Source organism: Paramisgurnus dabryanus, chromosome 16 (genome assembly GCF_030506205.2).
Source record: "Paramisgurnus dabryanus chromosome 16, PD_genome_1.1, whole genome shotgun sequence".
In the NCBI taxonomy this organism is placed as follows: domain Eukaryota; kingdom Metazoa; phylum Chordata; class Actinopteri; order Cypriniformes; family Cobitidae; genus Paramisgurnus; species Paramisgurnus dabryanus.
Window position 1 is genome coordinate 10,034,621 of NC_133352.1, and position 18,011 is coordinate 10,052,631.

General features: G+C 38.4%; 1 protein-coding gene and 1 long non-coding RNA gene across 5 annotated transcripts; one reads left to right on the forward strand and one right to left on the reverse strand.

Annotated features, from left to right (window-relative positions):
- The first annotated feature begins 143 nt into the window (after positions 1 to 143).
- Positions 144 to 5,884, forward strand: LOC135749368 (uncharacterized). Of its 4 annotated transcripts, XR_012335170.1 has the most exons (8): positions 144 to 343; positions 439 to 587; positions 798 to 989; positions 1,532 to 1,608; positions 1,925 to 2,012; positions 2,118 to 2,232; positions 5,216 to 5,254; positions 5,349 to 5,884. It is a non-coding gene; the product is annotated as an uncharacterized lncRNA (long non-coding RNA). The 4 variants fall into 4 exon arrangements; XR_010532347.2 differs by having other exon boundaries at positions 145 to 587; positions 798 to 985; positions 5,349 to 5,868; XR_010532346.2 differs by having other exon boundaries at positions 146 to 587; positions 5,349 to 5,855.
- A 5,839-nt stretch (positions 5,885 to 11,723) lies between these two features.
- LOC135749363 (GTPase IMAP family member 2-like) lies at positions 11,724 to 13,675 on the reverse strand. Its single transcript, XM_065267961.2, has one exon. It carries the CDS (start codon positions 13,673 to 13,675, stop codon positions 12,452 to 12,454), a length of 1,224 nt encoding a protein of 407 aa, XP_065124033.1. The 3' UTR covers positions 11,724 to 12,451.
- Positions 13,676 to 18,011: the final 4,336 nt, after the last annotated feature.

Consider the following 18,011-nt stretch of genomic DNA (forward strand, 5'->3'; position numbering starts at 1 on the left):
TTAAGATTAGTTTAGGCGATAATATATATGTATAATCTTCAAATAACAGTCGATTAGTTAAGAAAGCGCTAATTTTAGAATTTGATTAAACAAATGCGGAGGGTTCAGGCGCGAGTCGGTCACGTGATGTGCTCCTGAGTTCTGTCAGTAGGGGGAGTGGGAGAACGCGTGTGTGTCGTCGTATCTGTTCTGCTCATCTAGCGCGTATTTCTTTATTAATATCTGCTGGGTGAATATTAATACGTATATGCTAACATTAATTTTGTGACCACAAAATGACAGCGAGCTATTATACAAGATATTGTGTCGTCGTGTTTGTCTTCACTCACTTCATCATTATCTGGTAAGTGCTATATGCAATATCTGGTATGAGACTTTATTGGCACTAACGTTAAAGGGTTCTTTCGGCTAAATTTTACTTAATTTCTGTCATAACAGCAAACAACTTCTGCAACTACACAATGATTGTCTGCCTGTGTGCAAAATAAAGCACGTTCACTGTGTAAAACCCCGCGCAGGGCATTTTCAAATTAACGGTCAGGGCAAGTCTGAGCTTATCGTGTTGTGTTGACAGAGACTTTGCTGAGGTAAGTAAGAGAAAGAAATTAATGTGTTAAATAAATAACGTTATAAACTTGAATTATGTTGTGCCAGAATACGTTGTTTAATGAATATCTGTGGAATAGGTTTAAAATAATACATTAATGACTGAACGTGAACTTGACTGAACATTATGGCAGCTAGAAGTATTGGAAAGACGTATAATAGATTTAACAATGTTTTATCTTCTTTATTAGTGTATGTAAATCTGGGCTACAGTCCACGACAAATTTTCTACGGTAGTTTTACGCCTGCATGCTGGTCCTTTCGTCTATCGCGGGGATATCATCACTTCAGCGGACATCGCACTGAAGAGATCCTGTGCTTGCGTGGCGGTGTGTTTGTGTGCTCACTTGGATTGAGACCAGCAGTGCTTTTTTAAACAGTGGGTGAGTACTAACTTATTATTGTGTAGTTTCATAAAAGCCTTACTCTTTTCAGTCACATAACTTTTGTTCATCTGCTAATAATAGGACTATCCATACACAAAGATGTATTGTGGATTTAAGTAATATCTGCGAATATTTATGTGAAAATGTATTAGTGTTCTGCTGACATGAGATCTGAAAATGTGTTCTAGGACCTGATATGGATTAATCCAATGATCAACGTATTCCTTTGTATCCCTGTTTTGTATACGCTGCCATTACATGATGGTCATATGTCCCGGATGATCGGGAGAAGTCACGTGGTTCAATTATTATTATTTTTTTACGTGGTTCAATTATCTGTTAATAAAATTTTTTTACCATGCATTTAGCCTCAGGCAAAGCCTGCAATCAATCTATTAAGACAGAAACAATATCTTACTTATTATTATGTTGTTATGACAATATCATGTGATCATCTGAGTTAGAACAAAATCTATTCATTTTCAGGTATAACTGTGCAAGTGCCCTGAATCATTCTGTTGAAATGTTATGTGTTTAAGATTCTTTATGACATCAAGATGTGGTTTGGGAAGGACCTTCATCTAAATCTGAAGACAGGACATACTGGCTCAAAAAGGTATAATTTTTTTTATACCCAATTTGAAATGTTGAACAATTACTTTACTTTACTTTACTGTACTGGACTGGTCAAGCGTTTGGTCAGGAACTGCCTATACACTTGAAAAATGCACAGAACTGGAACAGCACATCAGTTCGGAGCACATTAACAAGGATGAAATTTATCCAATAATTATTTTAATATTTATAGGTAAGTAACTACTTGCTGAGTGTATTTAATGAGTGTGTATTAATCTCTTACAGCTCTCATACTTAGTACAGTATATTTTAATCAGTGTGGCAATAACTTGTGTTTTATTTTTATGTTTACACAGGTGTTTCTGATATGGAGAAAAACCCTGCACTGCTCATTTTATTTCTTCATCTTGAGAATACAGCAAGTTTACCTTTTGTCTGGAAAATGTAAGTTTTGAGTTTGGCTAACAATAGAGGTTAGATTTTGATGCAATTTATTACTCATCTCTTTAACTTGTATTTTTAGTTACTCAGTACATGTTATTTTCACAGGATTCAGCAAAGCTAACACCAACAACAATTTTTCATGGCACTTTAAACCACCTTGATGTGAGGAGCCAGCATCAGAATGGATGGTGTCAATATCCTGAAAGTGGAGGTAACAGAGGTACTGTATCTCTTTTTTGTCTCCTTCAGTGTAGCATCTCCAAACCCATCATTGCACACTAAACGTTAAACATTTTTGGTGACTACAAAAGACAGTCTATAACACTTCTAAAATTGTACAAACAATGTATTTCTATAAATTGTTTTGCCATAACAAACCTTACTTAGTGGTAATTGGTTCGTATATAGTTTTGTGTAAATTTGTTCATTTAACGTCTTAAGTTTGGAATGGTCTATACGGAATTAGTTTTGTGTTTATTGATAATAATTATTATAGTTAACACATTTATTTATTTCATACACCAGTTATTATTTATGGGTAGGGGTGTGACGGTCATTATATAACCGTGAGACCGACGGTTATAGTTGAACACCGTCATTAGAACTCTATAACCGGCAAAACCGTGTTATTAAAATATTTTTAAAAACATTTTTTATCAAAGAATTTTAAAATACTAATTAAAAACAATTGTTAACAGTCTGTGTTACACGCCCCCTCATGTTCTCACTAGGGCTGTTCCGAATACCATTTTTTGAGCTTCGAAGCTCTAGTAGAAATAAAATCGAATATTCGAAGCTTCGGAAGGAGGGGCTGAACATATTTTTCTCTTTAATAAAGGCAGGAATCTGTGTGTGTGTGTGTGTGTGTGTGTGTGTCTGTTTATCTACAGTTTTATTATGTGGCGGATGTGTTGCTGCGGATTCAAGGGAGTGTAGTGCCTTTTTTCGTGCAATATGGACATGTGACACGTTTAGAATAAACTTTAAGAAATAAACTTTAAAAATACTACAGAACAGCGCAAGCTGGAAGCGGCGTGCCTGTCACGCGTCCTGCGAGAACAGCATTAGTGAAACAAAACACAAGAGCAATACTTTTAATAAGGTAGCCTAACATTTTTCTAACAAATAAACATTCCCGTATCAGAAATTAGCAGCACAGTAATTACTGACAACGTAGGGTAGGCTATTTAAATAAAACAACGAAAATAAATGAACGAAGTTCAACAAACTGTAATAAAACGGTAGCATACTTTCAAAATCAAGTTTATTTATAACACTTACACCATCAATATGTTTTTTTCATCAGCAGAACAATAAAGAAGATATTTTGCAGAAACCCCAGTGCTCCGTCATGCAAGTCAACCGATCCGCACACTTTAAGAGCTAAAGCATATATATCCAATACAAAAGTAATCCCCCATAACTCTGTGTGACATATTGAAGTCTTGTGAAGCAAATCAATCAGTTTTTGCAAGAAACTGAACGTTATTTATAACACTATTAGCGTGAATGCCAAAGCAGGAAGCGCGCTTTCCGTTCGAGGCGATCTCTTCCACTGGTGCTGTTTGATGGCTGTTGACTATGGATGTTGGTCTCTCTGCGCCACCTACAGAGCGGGAGCGTGAAGCGCACTTCCTGCGTGGCAAAAGCTCTGCATTAACGCTGAAAAATATTTATATATATATATTCGAATCTCAAAACTGAAAATCGAATGTCAACCCACGGAACGAATATTCGAATATTCGAATTTTCTGGTCCAGCCCTAGTTCTCACGCAGTGAAAATACAGAGCGGAGCAACACTGACAACGCGCTGACATACAGGACAAACCAGGTTACTTTTCGGTTACTTTTGAGATTAAACATATTAAACAAAGTCTCACCTTTCAAATCATCTCTTCCGTCAGTACACTCCGCTTTTCAAGTTCAAATCCTCCCATGCTAACCTACTAACTCTCCTGACGCACATTCACTGCTTGCTGTTAATTTTAAAGAAACGTAGAGCAAGTAGCTAATCAGTGTCTAGTTTATTCAAACGCCGGGTGAGCACTGTGCAGCGCGTCTGTGGAGAGCGTTTGCTGCGCGTGGCCATTGTGCTTTTACACCGGTTGCGTTTGCAGCGCAAAGTGTGCAGTTTAATAACAATCTGAAGTTCACATTACTTTCTTTTACCTGCATTTATGAGCAAAACCTCTTCAATACGCTTTAAATCCACATTGTTTTTGTGCTGTTCTGTACTGACAGATATATATAGACACAATTACAGACATAAAAAGCCCATGGCACAAATTTGTTTCTCTAAAGATTATTAAGAAAGATGATAAATAGAGGATTAATTTATGCTGGGCAGAGAGTGACAGCGCAGTCTTCTTGCAATAGTGTGTTTTTTAAATATTTCATTGCTTTCTGTTAAATTGTTCAACATTATTACTGTTTGAAACACACTTGGCATAACATTCATGATTTTATGGTAAAATGACACTTTCCCGTCAATCCACGAGCATTTAAACGAGCAAAACACACCCCACCGACAGTTATGTTACGAACCGTCACATTTGACTCATGTCATAACCGACATCACCAATTCTGAAACCGGCACACCCCTATTTATGGGTAATATTTGTGTCATGTTTTAGTCACTGAAATGTGTAAAATCGTGCAAAAATATTTAATAGTCTACCTGTGGTCTATTAAATATTATTTATTCAAAATGTAATTCTACTTCGCAGTGGTGGCTGGTGACTTCTCTCCTAAGTGGTGCAAATTCAAAATATGTGTTCAGAGTGTAATGTGTGTTGCTCATCATGTCAAAGTATGCGTTCGTTGTGTCATGTTAACCATGTGCATCTTGCCTTCTGTGAAAATAGTTGCCTGCTGTAAAAGCGTCAGAAGGGTTTATGATTTAATGACACTCACTTTCACAAAATACTCGCAAGACACTAACTTAACACTAAACTCTGATTACACATGAGATTTAGCGAGATCGTTTATAATAAACCCCTTTGAAGCATCTGCAGCAGACACGCATTTTGACATGATGCGTGATACACATAAGTTTACATGACGCGCTAAATACATGTTGTGACAAGCTTTGCATCGTGCACCCTTGAAAAAGAAGTCACCAACCAGCACTGCGACTGGGTTATTTAAGCTTTCAGTAATGTTATTGTAACATTCTCCGTAATATTTTCTCTGTTCTCTCAAGGTGGATCTCGAGACTTGGCCATGTTCTAGATTATAACTGGTGAGCTCAAAGTACATTATTGCTAAAAACAAGCATTTTAGATGATTAGTTAATTTTTTGACTTATTATTAATTTGTTTTATCATTTGTTACAGGATTATCACAAGTGCTGTCGCCCCTGCTGTATATGACGCCCCCACCACCTACACCAGGTGTAGGAAATGTCGGTCCTGGAGTGCCGTTGTCCTGCAGAGTTTTGCTCCAGCTCTAAACAAACACACCTGAACAACTAGATCTGAAGAGTCACCAGAAAACTACAGGTAGGCGAGGTTTTATCAGGGTTGGAAATGAAATCTGCAGGATTTCGGCACTCCAGGACCGACGTTGCCTACTACTGACCTACACCTTCATCCTGCCACCACCACCCATACTACCTACAAAAAACTGTATTGTAATTATGCTTTTCACTGTATTGTATGATGTGGTTTTCTCATTTAGGGTAACTACACTATGGCAACAATTGGATACATTGATTGCTGACTGATTTTGTTATTTTTTCTTTACTTTTTGTTTAAAATCGAATCATTTTTTTGTTATTTTTGTTAATATTGTTACAAATATACAGTTAAAACTGCACAATAAATTTTCTGCTTTTAAAGATATAGTTGTTGTCTTTATATTTAACATCAACCAATAAAATAACAGTATTTAATTTAATCTTAAAAAATACAGTAGTATATATTTTACACTGTAAAATAAATAACAGTAAAATTGAAAAAATACAGTAGTATATATTTTACACTGTAAAATAAATAACAGTAAAATTGGAAAATACAGTAGTATATATTTTATACTGTAAAATAAATAACAGTAACATTTCCAGTATAACAGTAAAATGCTGTATGTTGGATCTTACAAAAAACAGTATAATACTGTACTTCATTTTGCAGTATCCTTTAAACTACTGTCATTCTTTCTACAGTAATTTTACTGTTGTTTGAAATACAGGAACTACTGGATAATTGTTGCCAGTAAGTTACTGTTAATTTGACAATAAACTTTTTACAGTGTACTGCACACTTTATTTGCATCAACTATACCCATAATAACATTTTCTACGTTTTTCTTTCAATAAAAATAAACATATTTATTATTGTCTTAACTTAAAACTTTGTTTTTTAATTTATAAATTAGATTTTATATAAAAAAGTTTTAAAAGTGTTGACTGCGAACGTCTGAGATAAAATATCTGGAAGGACAATAATAACAAGGATAATATACGCCTATAATATATGTACATTTTTAATTAAAATGTCTGTTCTATTTCTAGCCATTTATTTTGTTTTGACCAACTAAAAAATACATAAGTGACATTAAGAGATTTTATAAAGTTACTTTAATCCATTATTTTAGTAATATATTTACAAAGCCACTGAAAAATATTTTTATTGTTATGAATAACGGCTGAAAGGATTAAAAAAAAATCATAACACTGACTGCCTATATGCGCAAGAAAGGTATTATTAAAGTTTTAAATATGTAAAACTAAATAAAGATATCATATGCCCACTGTACAGTATGTAAGCATAGGCACTTGTTTTCTTGTTCGCTCTGCGTGGGTTTAAACGCAATTTTTCTAAAGAATATTTTTTTAACTTTATTGGTGGTGGTTGAGAAGAATTCCTCTTTCCATATGTATAGCATTTTAGCGCAATATACATGTGTCATATTATTGTTCTTAATATATTAAGAACAATAATACTAATATATTTTTACAACATTTTTAACTTTAAAACATGTATTTTTATACCACATGAATCTCTTTAAAATATTAATACTTTTAGAAAAACGGACATAATTATTAATATTATAAACAAACAATGAAACGGTGTCAAAATTCGACAACACAAATAATTAAGATATTCATTGTAAATAGAGTTAAGGGTATTAGGCTCACACTAAATTCTTTGTTGCACTTAGTATAAATGCCCATTGCACGTACAGTCATCTTAACTTCTTTAACTCTGTGGACCCTGTACCGGGTCCAGAATTATCTTATTTTGACTTAATATAAAATATTCCTGTAATTTGTAATGGTCTGTCATGGACCCAGTACCACATATGAGATACTGTTTGAAAGCTTAGACTCTCTACTTTCTGCAGATATGCATCACTTTGACATATCTTTTACTGTAAGAAAGTTATTTACAATTAATTTACACCATCACCCCCCCGATATTTTTTAATATCTTTTAATATTCATATATTTCATGTTTTTTCAAGTATGACAAACATGGGCAAGTCTTATATCAAATGAAAGCTCTCAGTCTCAGGAATAAGTCTGCAGCGTTATTTTTGTCCTATTATCATCACCTATCTAACAATCATCGAATGAATAATGAGGTAAAAAATTGTCTTTTGTAAACATATGGGAAACTTGAGTGTGGACTGCCTCATATAGCACATATAGCCACAAATGATACACCATCTTTTATTTTAGGTCCTACTCTAAAAAATGAGTCCATTCACAGCATTTTCTTTGGTTGTGTGCATAATTAATCCCTTGCTATTTATTATATGTGGAAAACAAAAAATTAATATTTATATGAAAAATGTATTTTCGCACACTTCAGTAAAATGAGAATAACTTTTGAATGCGACATGCTAAAGAGTTCATTCTTTTTTTGGGTGTTTACTGTCTGCTGCTGGTAACAACCAGAACTGTCTGCAGTCTGCTAGAGCACCCAGAACCAGAGTTATACACTATCAAAGATAGTATTTACAACATAAAAAAAGAAAATTTGGTGTTTTAGCATATGAAAAACCACATAAATAACACTATTTGTCACAAACAACAGCTTTTTATGTAACTTCAAAGGGATTTTTGCAAAATGATATAAAGATATTGCATTTATTCCACTGTATGTGGTTATGGGAGCACTTCAAATATTTTTTGGCAGAAATTGTACACCATAAGCGTATTAGTCCTCCCATCAGTTGGAGTAAAATAACTTTTGCATTTATTATGATAGAGAAAAAATTCCTTTTTCCTCTGTAAGCTGGCAATTGCTGGAATCAAACAAAACTGTCTGGAGGTTTCGTTACCACTCAGGGCCAGAGTTATACACTTTTAAATACAGACTTTAGAAAAAAAACATCAAAAAGCGCCTATTTATTTTTGTGCTTATTAGAGAACTGACAACACATACAACCATGTTTAGCACTTTTAACAGTGTTTTATGTAATTTCAAAGGGTTTCCTGTAAAATGATACCAAACTTTTGTATGTGCACCTCTGCATGTGGGTATGGGAAGCTTTTGAAATTGGGTAGGCCAAATCCAGGCAAAAATCCCCAAAATAGCCTCAGAGTGTAAGAAGTTAATATATGTATGCGCTGTTATGCTGGCAAGAAGGGGTTGACGTCACTTTGCTGTTTTAATAGAAATATTAAATATTCAGCAATGCCCTTATTAACTTCTGGAAACAACCGCAATGACAATGCATATAAAAATGTAGTTTTTTATGCGCCACCTGGTGGATTTTCTGTGAAGCGAAACACATTAAGGGAAAAGGGAAAGTAGCCCCCCCGAAAACACTTGCAGAATTCTGCGTGACTCCGCGAGACGATTTGGCGAATGCCGCGGGAGAAAACACGCGTTTTTAAAGGCCACATCTGTAATGTGTGTTTTTGTCAGGATTATGTGGGATCTGATTCATGTGGATGCGCGCGTTAACGCATGCGCGTAGAGAATATTATAATGCAAGCAAAACGTTTTGACACAAATGCAACTTTATATTTATATCGTGAGACAGCATTTGAAATGCAAGCACCTGCTTCTCTTAATTTCTTCTAAAATGCTGCCTGTCTCTGCCTATTCCTTCTATCCATGCCCAGCGCCACTTATTTAAGTGCTTTATCAATTAGGTCATATCTTTCCTGTTCTTTATAAACTTACTTTCCATCCTGCGGATTCCTTGCTACGTGACATCTCCGGTCTCCGCACGGTACCTGCAGCTGGATCTCTCAACCACACTTAAAGACCCGCCCCATTCTACTTCTGATTGGCTAGTTTAGTTTGGTTGAGAGTAAAATATGTGTTCCTCTCATCCTATTTGTGGGTGAACGCATGAACGCGAAATGATATTAATATATTAACGTTATATATATTTTTTTAATTCGCAGCCAAAGCCGCACGCCGGAGATCCGGCCCGGTGCCTGAAAACTTTAAACCATGCGAAAAAGCTATTTTGGGCCATTTTACACCAATTAACATGCTTAAAAGTAACTGCAACATTAACTTACACTAGTCAAAGACGACTTCTCTTTCTGCTCACGTCTCGACAACAGCTCGGTGTCTAACACTGTGTGTGTGGCTCCTGATTAACGTTAACTTACCAATCAAGTTGTCTTAAATTAATACGCAAACGAAACAAGCCTATTTTTTACATGAAAGAAAGAACAAAGCGGGGTATACTTACTATAAAAATCCATCTGTAGTCGTTCAAATAAGAGCTCCTTCGTCGTCTGTTTTCTACCATCAGCAACTCCTGTAGTGATCTCGTCCTCTCGTGCAGAAAATGGCGATGGCGCCTCTTGTTCAAATTCGTTAAAGTAGTACGTCATTATGATGTAGAGATTCTGGCACATGCGCATGAGGCAAAAAAATTGAAAGAACCTATGTTTTGTTGTTATATGAACACCTTATTTTAAGTTTTCAATTTCCCTTCAAGTTGAGGTTGTTATAACTCATCCTTCTGCGTAGTGAGACACTGCAAGTTGACAGGGCATGATTTTACTTGTCCACCTGACTAAAACTCAGAATCACTTTTTACAGTGTTGAAGAACAGAATCTCCTGTGTGTGTGTGTGTGTGTGTGTGTGTGTGTGTGTGTTTTCTTTCCTAACAGATGGTTTTTAATAATGATTTGTTTTTAAGAAAGCATTATAACATGCTATGTGAAGTGGAGGAGTACTAGAGAGGAACTGCAGGGCTCCCAGGGATGAGAGGAGAACAGTTTGTTTTTTCTTTGTCTATGTGTGTCCATCTTTGCCTACAGGCTAAAATTGGGTGTGGTGATGGAGTCAGATGGACGAGGGGAACGGCCTTTGTGGGTGGAGATTTTCTGAAGAAAGATCGACGTCACATAATATATAAATAATTGTCAAAAAAGAGGCTGTGCGTCTTCGCTTACCAGATGTGGTCATGAGAAGATCCAGCGCGCTGTTAAACTTTATCATATCTGATCAATAAATATTTGAACTTAGATATTTGTATCTTTTGCCTTTCCTCTAAATTATGAACATGCAATGGACGCCTTAAAGTCCAACATTATACACTTTCAAATAAAAACTTTAGAAAAAAAACATCAAAAAGCGACTATTTATTTTTGTGTTTATTAGAGGACTGACATCACATACAACCATGTTTAGCACTTTAGACAGTGTTTTATGTAATTTCAAAGGGTTTCCTGTAAAATGATACCAAACATTTGTATGTAAACCCTTGCATGTGGGTATGGGAAGCTTTTGAAATTGGGTAGGCCAAATCCAGGCGAAAATCCCCAAAATAGCTTCAGGGTGGAAGAATTAACTACTTTTTCCTCAATATACTCCAACTACTGCTTTTTAATACTAAAGAAGTTGTTAATTTTAAGTATTGGTAGAAATGGGAAGGGTTAAGGAAGTAGAATAAGGTTTTGAAGAATCAGGCATTAATATGTGCTATTAAGTATTCATAAACAGCCAGCATCTCATTAATATTAATGCTAATAATCAACCAGTTAATAGTGAGAATTGTAAACTTAAATGTTAAATCCACTATTGTATTATAGTATACATAATTGTTTTAGAGTCCATACACAGTATTTAGTTACATCAGAAGTAACTGTAATTAGATTACAAGAAAAATAAGAGTAATCCCTTACTTTATTTTTTAAGGGAAAATTAATTAAATTACAGTAACTAATTACTTAGTAAATAGTTACACCCAACACTGGGGTTGCCTCACAGTGGCATAGGTACTTTTTAAACAAAATTAAAACATTTGCAAAGAATATAATATAGAAAGAAAAAGAATAACATCATAGAAGAAAAACACAGGTAAAGCAAAGTGAGTTTATTTATGTAGCACATGCAATACATCAGGGTAACTTAAAGTGCTTTACATAGAAATGAATTACAAAGAGGAAAAGGTCCGTAATGAATAAAAATAACGGTAAGAATTTAAATAACAATAAAAAAGTACATATTTTTACAAGGAATTTATATATTCTTCTTATCTTTATCAAATTATTTTTAAACTTTTGAAAACATTTATAATCTATAATAAGCAAGAATCTACTATAATTTATTTCAATAGACAAGACATAATATCTTAAACCACTTGCTTACCAAGTAAATGTATCTCAATTTAAGAATTTTCATATATTTATATTAGAAAACAAGACAAATATACTAAGACATTCTTTTTTAACAGTGTATTATATATTTTTGTTTTAAATCATAGTCTATAGATCTAGTAAAGATGAAACTGTGTTGACATAAATACATATGGGTGCTCTTTTTTTGTGTTGACATAAATACATATGGGAAGAACAAGGACATGCCATGTGCTTTAATCAGTAACTAGTTTAGAATTTGCTGTGGAAAATACCCCAAAAGACTCAAAGATTAAACTTTTGTCAGAAGCTTTACTCTATGAACATCTAGTGACTGCATCAGAATCATTAACATAAAATCAACTTTAAGATATCAGTATATTTTTTACATTTCTAAAATAAAATAAGGTTTTGCAACCTTATGAAGATTTATCTTACGCTATATTTTCAATGGTTTGTGCATTTATTAAAAACAGCATGCATTTATAAAAACACACTGAAAAAAATATATTACATGTTTTCTTGCTCTAAATGTAAAAACTTTATTCAAAAGTATTTTTGAACATTAAGATGCAGTGACTACTTTAACAACAAACAAAAATTATGATATAAGTATTTTTATTTGAATTAAAATAGTTTTTTGTAGTGTTTCTGACTGATTTATCTTAATATAATATGAAAGTTAAACGTGCATTTATCGTAAGTGTGAATCTCAGTGGTGAGTGAAAGGAGCTCTGTAAGACACACGTTAAGAATATTTTTACTTATGTCTTCTAGCAATTACAGTGATAACAGACTTGTTTTAGAAACTTAATTACCACTAACAACCTTTTCAACAGCTTTAGTAAGAGCTACACAGAATAGCTTTAGCAGATGCACCACTATTTTTTAACAGTTTTACTGATGGTAGCTACATCTATAGCTCCATTAACAACAGCTGTACCAACTGCAACTCCACAACTAATAGCTCCATCAACAGTTCTACTAACAGTTCCACCAATGGCAGCTCCAGCAGCAGCTCCACCACCAACAGCTCCAGCAATGACAGCATTACCAACAATTCCACTAAGAGCTGCACCAACAGCAGCTCCACCAAACACACCTGCACCAACAACACCTCCACCAATAGCTCCTTCAATAATTTTGCTGGAATCGCCACCAGCAACTGCACAAGAAATTCCACCAATAGCAGCTCCACTAATAGTTCCAATGCTGGCAGCTGCAGCTGCACCAGCTACAGATACACTAACAGCAGCTCCACCTTTACAAACTACATATCCTCCAACTACACCACCAAGTAGCAAACCAGCTGCAATAGCTCCAATATAAATATACTTCTTATACTTCAATAAAAACTGCATAAGTCCATTATTTGGGTCTTCTTGTCCCAATTTCAAAGCATCTTCAAACATCTCATTACTGTAAGGCCCTCCTCCATTCTGCCCTAACATTTTGTCAATCATCTGCAGTAGATCATTGACCTGCTCTCTGTTCTGATCTTTGTTGTTAAAGACATGATATCTGCCTCCACATTGTTTAATTAGATTTTGTAATGCACTGCTTTCCTCAATGAGTTCCTCTATGGGCTCTCCATCTAACTGATCTTCATGAGTGAAGAGAATGATGGAATATTTTAACACTTCCTCACCGAATATACTCTCAATTTTCTGAGGAATCTCCTGTTCCTGCTCACTGAATCTGTCAGTTATTCTAAAAACAATAAGAAAAGCATGTGGTCCAGGGCTGGAAAAATAAGCACTTTTTCCTATCTCCTCCGTTATCTTTTCATTTCCCATGCCTGTGTCACAGAATCCAGGAGTATCAACTATTAATACTTCCCTGCCTGACACAGTAGCTTGTACCTTTGAACATTCACGAGTTACACAGACTGTTCCCCTCTTAGATTTGAATGCATTTTTTCCGAGTATTGTGTTTCCAGCAGCACTCTTCCCAGTACCAGTTTTACCCAGCAGCACGATGCTTCTGAATGAACGGCTGTCAGCAGAAATATCCTGGTTTTTGGGGGAAATTCTTTGAAATTTATTTTTGGAGACTGTAAATAAAAAAAACATAAAATCAAGTATTTTACCACATGTACTTAGCATGCTATGCTAAGTTACAGTATTCTGCTACAATTCTTTTGCAATATGCTTTGTGTCAAAATGTCAAATTACTGATTTATGATCTTATGTTCCCTGTTTTATGGCCCACCAGGCGGTAACTCTTTATTTTTCGGATCTGCTAGTCTATTTCAGTCATGTTTGTTAATTTATGTGAATTACCAGGTGTGAATGTCAAAGGTTTTATAAGTTTAATACATGTTTGTGATGTGTATGTTCACTTCTATGTGTGGATCGCTTCCAGTCTCCTTGCTTCTGACAAAAAAAGTGAATGAGCTGAGAACCTAAATGTGATAATGTAATATTGGACCCACCGGTGGGTCAACGGGGGGTGGCAAAGTTTAAGAGATTAAAACATATTACTTTGGAAACAGGGGCAACCAATTAGTCATCAAGTCACCACAGTAGTTAGTAAGTCTGCCCTATACCCAAGTTTAGCTTGTTTTTCTGTTGCCTTGACTTTTACCTGATGTTATCTTAGAATAACTTGCTTGTTTGTTTAGTTAATATACTCATTGACTGACTGCTGTATGTTAGCATTAGCTTTTGTTGTGTTTTTAGCACCAGGAGATGTACTGGGGTTAAAGGAGCGAAACATCCATGACTGGTGGTCCCCAGCTGATGACCCGTTTCATGCCCTAAAGAGGTGGAAAACAACTGCACAAAGGCACCGGTGGAGGTGCGTCAGGCAGCAATGCCCAGCAGGTCGACCATCAGCCTGTATTTTGATAAGTTTAATCTGGAGGCATCCAGTGACTACTGTGAAAGGGCAGTTGGCGTCCAGGGAAGACTGGAGGACAGCCAGGAGAGACTGGATGACAGCAGGAAAGTCTGCACCAGGGGTGGCAGGCTAGTTACCTTATCCACCAGTCCTTTAGGGGACACCTTAAACAAACTACGAAGATAAAGAAAGGGAAACAACCCGGTGGCCCTCCGAGAGGCGGGGTGGAAGATGGGCCAAACTTGACGGACTTCATGGTAATGACCGGAACGGATAAAGACAATGATTTAAAGATTTTGAGAAGATGCAGGTGCGGATGGGAGAAAGTCACTACCTTCAGAGGTTTAAGGATTCACCAAGGGAAGAAGAAGTGTCAGGTGGGGGAAAAGCAGCAACATTGCTCTGCAACCGCAGGTCAGACAAGTGGAGCCCAAAGCCAGGTCGCTAACCACAGTGCTGAGGGTTCCAGCGTTGCTGAAGGAAGGCAGGTGGAGAACACAGGAGAGTCCTTGGCCAATACATATTCCTCTGAGGGTGGAACAGGAGAAAACACCCTTAGGACACCATTAGCAATTAACCCCAGCAACCAGGAGCCAGGCCAGAGGACAGAGAAAGAACCCGGGCGGAGGCAGCTAATTAAATGGCCAAAGGCAAATGAAGTAGCAGTGTGGCAGCAGCTCGATGATGACCTCAGCATTATACTGGAGCAGTCACTGCGTGGCCAGGTGGAAACCAAGCTGAATCGCATTGGAGACGTCCTGTACGAGGAATGCAGAAGCAGGTTTGGAGTAGTGGCTGGGAAGCAAAAGGGTTCAAAGCAAAAGGGGAGGAGAGAGAGAGAGAGATTGAGCAACTTGTGAAAAGGCGTCGCCATCTCCGAAAGCAGTGGAGAAAGGCAAGCAAAGAGGAGAAGGAGGGCCTGAAGCCACTGTGGGAGGAGGTGAAGGAAAACTTAGCCAGCCTTCGGAGGGCAGAGCGTATCCGCAAACGAAGAAGGCGGAAGGAGAAGGAGAGGAGCAACTTCTTCAAAAACCCCTTCAAGCATGCGAGACAGCTACTGGAGGACAAAAGAAATGGGAAGCTGGAAATAACACAATCACAACTGGAGAGTTTCATAAGTAAGCAGTACAGTGACCCAGAAAAGTCATCGCCGCTGGGATCACCAGGTTATGTTCCTCGTCCAGCCCCTCCATCCTTCCTGTTCAACGAAGATCCCCCCAAGCTCAGTGAGGTAGCAGAAGTTGTAAGGAAAACAAGAGCAGCCTCAGCTCCAGGGCCCAATGGGGTATCGTACAAGCTGTACAAGTACTGCCCAGGGGTCCAGAAATATTTGTGGAATCTCCTGAGAGTGGCCTGGAAGAAAAAAGTCATCCCTTCAGAGTGGCAACGAGCTGTTACAGTATTCATCCCGAAGGAAACAAACTCGACCACCATTAGCCAGTTTAGGAGCATTGCACTCTTGAATGTTGAAGGCAAGGTTTTCTTCTCCGTCATGGCCAAGAGGTTGACCACCTATCTCATAAGCAATGGGTACATCGACACAAGCTGCCAGAAGGCAGGTGTACCAGGCTTCCCAGGATGCGTGGAACACTCCGCAGTCATATGGGATCAGATCCAAAGAGCAAAAAGAGACAAAGGTGACCTTCATGTGGTATGGCTGGATCTGGCCAATGCATACGGGTCCGTCCCCCACCAACTCATCGAGTATGCCTTGGACTTTTTCTACATCCCTGTCGGGATTCGTGACCTTGTGGCTAAGTACTTTGAGGACATGAAGATGTGCTGCACCCATCAGGACTTCACAACAGGCTGGCAAAAGCTGGAAGTGGGCATTGCCATGGGATGTTCAATCTCTCCCATCCTGTTTGTAGCAGCCTTTGAGATCATCCTGATTGGAGCAAGGGTGATGGTTGGAGGCATGAAGCTACCATCAGGCCAAAAGCTACCACCAGTGAGAGGCTATATGGATGATATTACCACCATACTACAGACAGCAGCATGTACAAGAAGACTGTTGAAGAGGATTGACGAGCTTGTGGGGTGGGCGAGGATGAAGATCAAACCCTCCAAATCACGCAGCCTATCCCTGAGGAAAGGGGTTAGAAGTGACCAGACTGTCTTTGTCGCAGGTGGGGAAGAAATCCCCTTGCTGGCAAACCAGCCCGTTCGTAGCCTGGGCCGCACTTATACAGCAGACCTCTCTGATAGGCAGATGGGGGAGACAGTGAGGAAGCAGCTCGCAGATGGCCTCGCCAGGATCAATCAGAGTCAGCTCCCCGGCAAGTATAAAGTGTGGAGCTACCAGTTCATACTGTACCCAAGGGTGATGTGGCCTCTGAAGATGAGCGAAGTTCCCTCCTCCGTAGCAGACAAGATGGATGGGCTGGTAAACTCATTCATCAGGAAGTGGTTGGGTCTGCCGAGATGCCTATCAGATGTAGGCCTCTTTGGCAGGAACACACTACAGCTGCCACTGCGATCCATAGGCCTTGGATACAAGCAGGAGAAGGCTAGGATGGTACTGGAGCTGAGGGAATCCACTGACCAACTAGTGAGAGCAGCTGGCCCTACCATACAAACAGGGAGGAAGTGGAAAGCCCAGAAAGAAGTGGACATGGCAATTAGCAGGCTGAAACATCGCGAAGTAGTTGGCAGAGTCCAGGAGGGATGAGCAGGCCTTGGAAGGAGCAAGACCCCCCTCTTCTGGTCAAAGGCCTCCAAAGAAGAGCGGAGAGCCATGGTGGTGGCAGAAGTGACAAGGACCGAGCAGGAGCGCCTTAACATCAAGGCGGTGTCTCAGAGTCGGCAGGCACGTTGGATGTCATGGGAAGGTGTCATGGATAGGCATTTGTCATGGTCTGATCTGTGGAAGATCCCCCAAGCCAGGCTCAGTTTCCTGATTAGATCCACCTATGACACCCTACCTTGTCCCAGAAACCTCCACCAATGGTTCGGCACCGAGGAACTTTGTCCCCTTTGCAGCACCAGCAATGCAAGCCTCCAACACATCCTGTCCGGTTGCAAGACGGCATTGTCTCAAGGCCGCTACAGGTGGCGACACGATCTTGTGTTGAACAAATTAGCAGAGGTAGCAGAGTCATGCAGACAGGAGGCCAATAGGAGACCTTCCGTGCCAACGAGTAGATCCATCCAGTTCGCAAGGGCCGGAGAAAGAATCAACCAACTTTACCAGAGAGCAACATTTGGAGTTCTCTTATCTGGCAGGGAGTGGAACATGAGGGTTGATCTGGGGAGGCAGCTTCAATTCCCCAGAGAGATCACAGAAACTTTGCTCCGGCCAGACCTCATCCTGTGGTCAGAGCCAACTAAAACCATCTTGTTGGTGGAGCTCACCGTCCCATGGGAGGAAGGAATGGAGGCTGCTAATGAGCGGAAACGTGCCAAGTATGCAGACCTGGTAGAAGACTGCAGAGAGGCTGGGTGGAAAGCCACCACATATCCTGTTGAAGTGGGATGTAGGGGCTTTGTAGGGGCCTCAACAGTTCGCCTGCTCCGCGAGATGGGATGTACAGGAGCAGGGTGTCAAAAAGCCATTAAAGAACTGGCAAAGGAGGCAGAAAGGGGCAGCTTTTGGCTGTG